The 4209-nt window shown below is 32.5% G+C and overlaps 1 protein-coding gene and 1 non-coding gene across 2 annotated transcripts; both read right to left on the bottom strand.

The window, feature by feature from the left end:
• Positions 1-269: 269 nt before the first annotated feature.
• TRNAN-GUU (transfer RNA asparagine (anticodon GUU)) lies at positions 270-341 on the bottom strand. The gene has a single exon. It is a non-coding gene; the product is annotated as a tRNA-Asn (tRNA).
• Positions 342-1004: 663 nt separating this feature from the next.
• On the bottom strand, positions 1005-3538 carry LOC143608861 (NAD(P)H-quinone oxidoreductase subunit 5, chloroplastic). Its single transcript, XM_077083784.1, has 2 exons — positions 1307-3538; positions 1005-1208 (listed from the first exon to the last, which is right to left on the bottom strand). The coding sequence occupies exon 1, from the start codon at positions 3530-3532 to the stop codon at positions 1307-1309; it is 2226 nt and encodes a 741-aa protein (XP_076939899.1). The 5' UTR covers positions 3533-3538; the 3' UTR covers positions 1005-1208.
• Between the last annotated feature and the right edge of the window lie 671 nt (positions 3539-4209).

Below are 4209 nucleotides of genomic sequence, written 5' to 3'. Positions count from 1 at the left end.
TGGCATCTGAAGAAAGAAGTAAAGATGTTTTAAATATAAAGTTTTGTGTTATGGTATCAAAGAAAAGATTTAATGTTTGGTAACAAATGATTGATGTTTTATATTCCGCGAAAAGTTTTAATAAACTCTGATTTGAAGAACTGTGTTTATGAGTAAATCCGACGCTAAAGTAGGGTCACCGGGTTCGGGGCCTTACAAAATAGCCCCAGGGCTATGGAACAAAGGAGTATCCCGGACCTACACCGGGGTGTTGACGGCGATTTTCAAATCTCCTCAAGTAGGATTCGAACCTACGACCAATCGGTTAACAGCCGACCGCTCTACCACTGAGCTACTGAGGAACAACGGGAGATTCGATCTCATAGAGTTCCATTCCCGTTCTCAACCCATGACCAATATGAGCTCGAAACTTCCTTCGTAACTCCCAGAACTTCTTCGTAATGGCTCCCCTCCATGCCTCATTTCATAGGGAACCTAAAAGTGGCTCTATTTCATTATATTCCATCCATATCCCAATTCCATTCATTTAATATACTTTTGGTGTCATTCACATAACAGATGTCATTTCTAGTCTATCTCTTTCTATTTCTTTTCTATATATGGAAAGTTTCAAAATCATCATATAATAATCCAGAAATTGCAATAGAAAAGAAAAAGGGAGGTTTGTGATGATTTTGAAATCTTTTCTACTAGGTAATCTAGTATCCTTATGCATGAAGATAATCAATTCGGTCGTTGTGGTCGGACTCTATTATGGATTTCTGACCACATTCTCCATAGGACCCTCCTATCTCTTTCTTCTCCGAGCTCACGTTATGGAAGAAGGAGAAGAAGGAGCCGAGAAGAGGGTATCAGCAACAACTGGTTTTGTTACGGGACAACTCATAATGTTCATATCGATCTATTATGCGCCTCTGCATCTAGCACTGGGTAGACCTCATACAATAACTGTCCTAGCTCTACCGTATCTTTTGTTTCATTTCTTCTGCAATAATCACAAAAACTTCTTTTATTATGGATCTACTACCAGAAATTCAATGCGTAATCTCAGCATTCAATGTGTATTCCTGAATAATCTCATTTTTCAATTATTGAATCATTTCATTTTACCAAGTTCAATGTTAGCGAGATTAGTCAACATTTTTATGTTTCGATGCAACAGCAAGATTTTATTTTTAACAAGTAGTTTTGTTGGTTGGATAATTGGTCTTGGATAATTGGTCAAGGTCAAGACTGAATTAACGACTTAAAGACTGAATTAACGACTTAAAGAATACTTAAATTTTAATTAAATTTTAAAGAATACTTAAAGATTCAAAAAGTAATAAATTAATAAAAAGATTGATACATAAGAAAAATAAAAGAACAAATAAGAAGAAATGCGTCCACCCCCTACCGATTTAATAACCTCTGCTACAAAGAAACTCATAAAACCAACTCCGTTTGGAATTCCATCAATTATTCGTCTATCAAAAAAATGAGTGAATTCGGCCAATTTTCTCATCCCTGCAGTCAAGAATGTTCCATAAAAAGCATCTATGTAACCCCGATTATATGACCAATCATATATAGCATTTTTGATTTTGTCAGAAAAAATTCTCTTAGGACCCATTTTAACAAATGAATTAATTAAGTCCAAATTTTGAAAAGATGAATAAACAGGTTTATATAAAAAGAATGCTATAAATATTCCGAAAGAGGCGATACTGACTGAAAAAACTGCATCTTTACAAAATTCATACCAATCTATTGAATTGTTTGAATTTTTATGTAAAAGATTTATAGACGGGGTTAACCATTTGGATAATATATCCACATCTTGATTGAAAGGAATTCCTAAGAATCCAACAAACAAAGTAAATAGAATTAATATAAGTATTGGGAATAACATCGTATTATCCGATTCATAAAGATAAAAAGAAGTCTTGGTATTGCCAAAATTTGAAATAGAAAGAAAGGGTTGGATCAGATTTCTTACACTTTCATCCATTTTATATGCTTTATTTGAAAAAAAAGAAGGACGTCCACTCTTCTTCATTTTTAATAATTTTACCAAACGAAATTTTTTGTTACTTATTTTTGAACCTTCTTTACCCCATAGAGATATTGAATCCAAGGGAGTATTCCTTTTTCCACTGTAATTTTGAAAATGAACGTTTAAATGCCCTTCAAAAGTAAGTAAATAGATCCGACACATATAAAATGCGGTTAATCCCGCCGTGGACCAAGCTATTATTGCAAAAATAGGTGAATACAACCAACTATCATTAAGAATTTCATCTTTGGACCAAAAACAAGCAAGGGGTGGAATACCACAAAGAGAAAGTGTACCTAATAAAAAAGAATTTTTAGTAATTGGTACATGTTTTGTTAAACCTCCCATAAGCACCATATTCTGACTTTTTTTTGGACAATATCCAACAAGAGTTTCCATTGAGTGAATAACGGATCCCGATCCTAAAAACAATAATGCTTTGGAGTAAGCATGAGTAATCAAATGAAATAAAGCACTGCGATAAGACCCCATACCTAAAGCTAACATCATATAACCCAATTGAGACATTGTGGAATAGGCTAAACCCCTCTTAATGTCTTTTTGAGCAAGAGCTAAAGTAGCTCCGAAAAAAACTGTTATTATCCCTATCAAAGAGATAAAATTCATTATGTGGGGTATGACTATGAAAAGAGGCATAAGTCGAGCTACAAGAAAAATTCCCGCAGCTACCATCGTAGCAGCATGTATAAGGGCCGAAATAGGAGTCGGCCCTTCCATTGCATCAGGTAACCATACATGAAGGGGAAATTGCGCAGATTTAGCAATCGCACCGGCAAATAATAGAACAGCGCACAAAGTAACAAACACAAAATTGACTTCATTATTAGAAATCAAGTTATTGAATATTTGGAATAAATCACGAAATTCGAAACTCCCCGTTATCCAATAAAACCCTAAAATGCCTAATAATAAACCAAAATCACCAACACGATTAGTTACAAATGCTTTTTGACAAGCCTTTGCTGCAACAGGTCGTGTGAACCAAAATCCTATTAATAGATACGAACACATTCCAACCAATTCCCAAAAAATATAAATTTGTATCAAATTTGAACTAGTAACTAATCCCAACATGGAAGTACTGAAAAAACTCATATAAGCAAAAAATCTCAAGTATCCGTGATCATGAGACATATAATTATCACTATAAATAAGAACCATAATTCCAACAGTAGTGATTAATATTGACATAATAGAAGTAAGTGGATCGATCAAGTATCCGAATTCTAAAGAAAAATCATTATTGATAATCCAAGACCATACATATTGATAGACAGAACTGCTATTTATTTGCTGAATAGACAGATTGATAGAAAAAATCATGACTATACTTAACAATAAAACACTCTGAAAAGCCCACATACGACGAAGACTCTTTGTTGCCGTCGGGAAAAGAAGAAGTCCTAGCCCTATTAACATAGGAACTGGAAGTGGAAGAAAAGGTATTATCCACGCATATTGATATGTCTGTTCCATAAAAAAAATTTTATTCTTAATTAATTGTTTCCGATTCACCGGATCTTGCCTATTTCGAAAAAAGTTAATAAAAAATCAAGATATGCACTAACTTATTGAATCATTTTATATTAGTATTTATTCTGAGTCTTTTTAAAATCGTTCAAAAAAAAAGAAGAAGTTATAATTGGTCAACTTATATGCCCAAGTGACATATAAAAACGAATACTGATAATAGTAAAATAACAATAGAGCAAGGATCTAAATTTAAGCTAAAAAGAGTACTTTAACCTGATATGAATTATATGATTAACTAAGAGCATCGGTCTAATGAAAAAAAACCTTGATTTTAGTTAGTTTATTCCAACTCATTAACTAATTCATTATGGGATTGCTTTTCAATCAAAACAATTTATTAGTAAAGTTATTAGTAAAGTTTAGAAGATTATAGATCTAAAATGAACTTTTTTGATCGATAAAGAATAAAAAATGACTGAGATATTTTTTATGAAACCACGTATCCTTTAACAGATTTATTAATAGTCTCGTTCAAATTTTCAAATTGAAGGTTTATTGTTTTCTCAAGTTTGACTAAAAAAAGACTCAATTTTTCAGTCAAAAGTTTATAATCCTTTGAGGGATTTTATTCTATGTAAATAAAGTATAGAATGAGTAAAATAAGGGTCTTTTAGGTTCTT

This window comes from Bidens hawaiensis, unplaced genomic scaffold (genome assembly GCF_021521415.1).
Source record: "Bidens hawaiensis isolate Kalapana, Puna unplaced genomic scaffold, B.hawaiensis_p1.1 tig00419441_1, whole genome shotgun sequence".
NCBI classification, from domain to species: domain Eukaryota; kingdom Viridiplantae; phylum Streptophyta; class Magnoliopsida; order Asterales; family Asteraceae; genus Bidens; species Bidens hawaiensis.
Note: the sequence above shows the minus strand (reverse complement) of the source record. Positions and strands in the feature narration are given on the sequence as shown.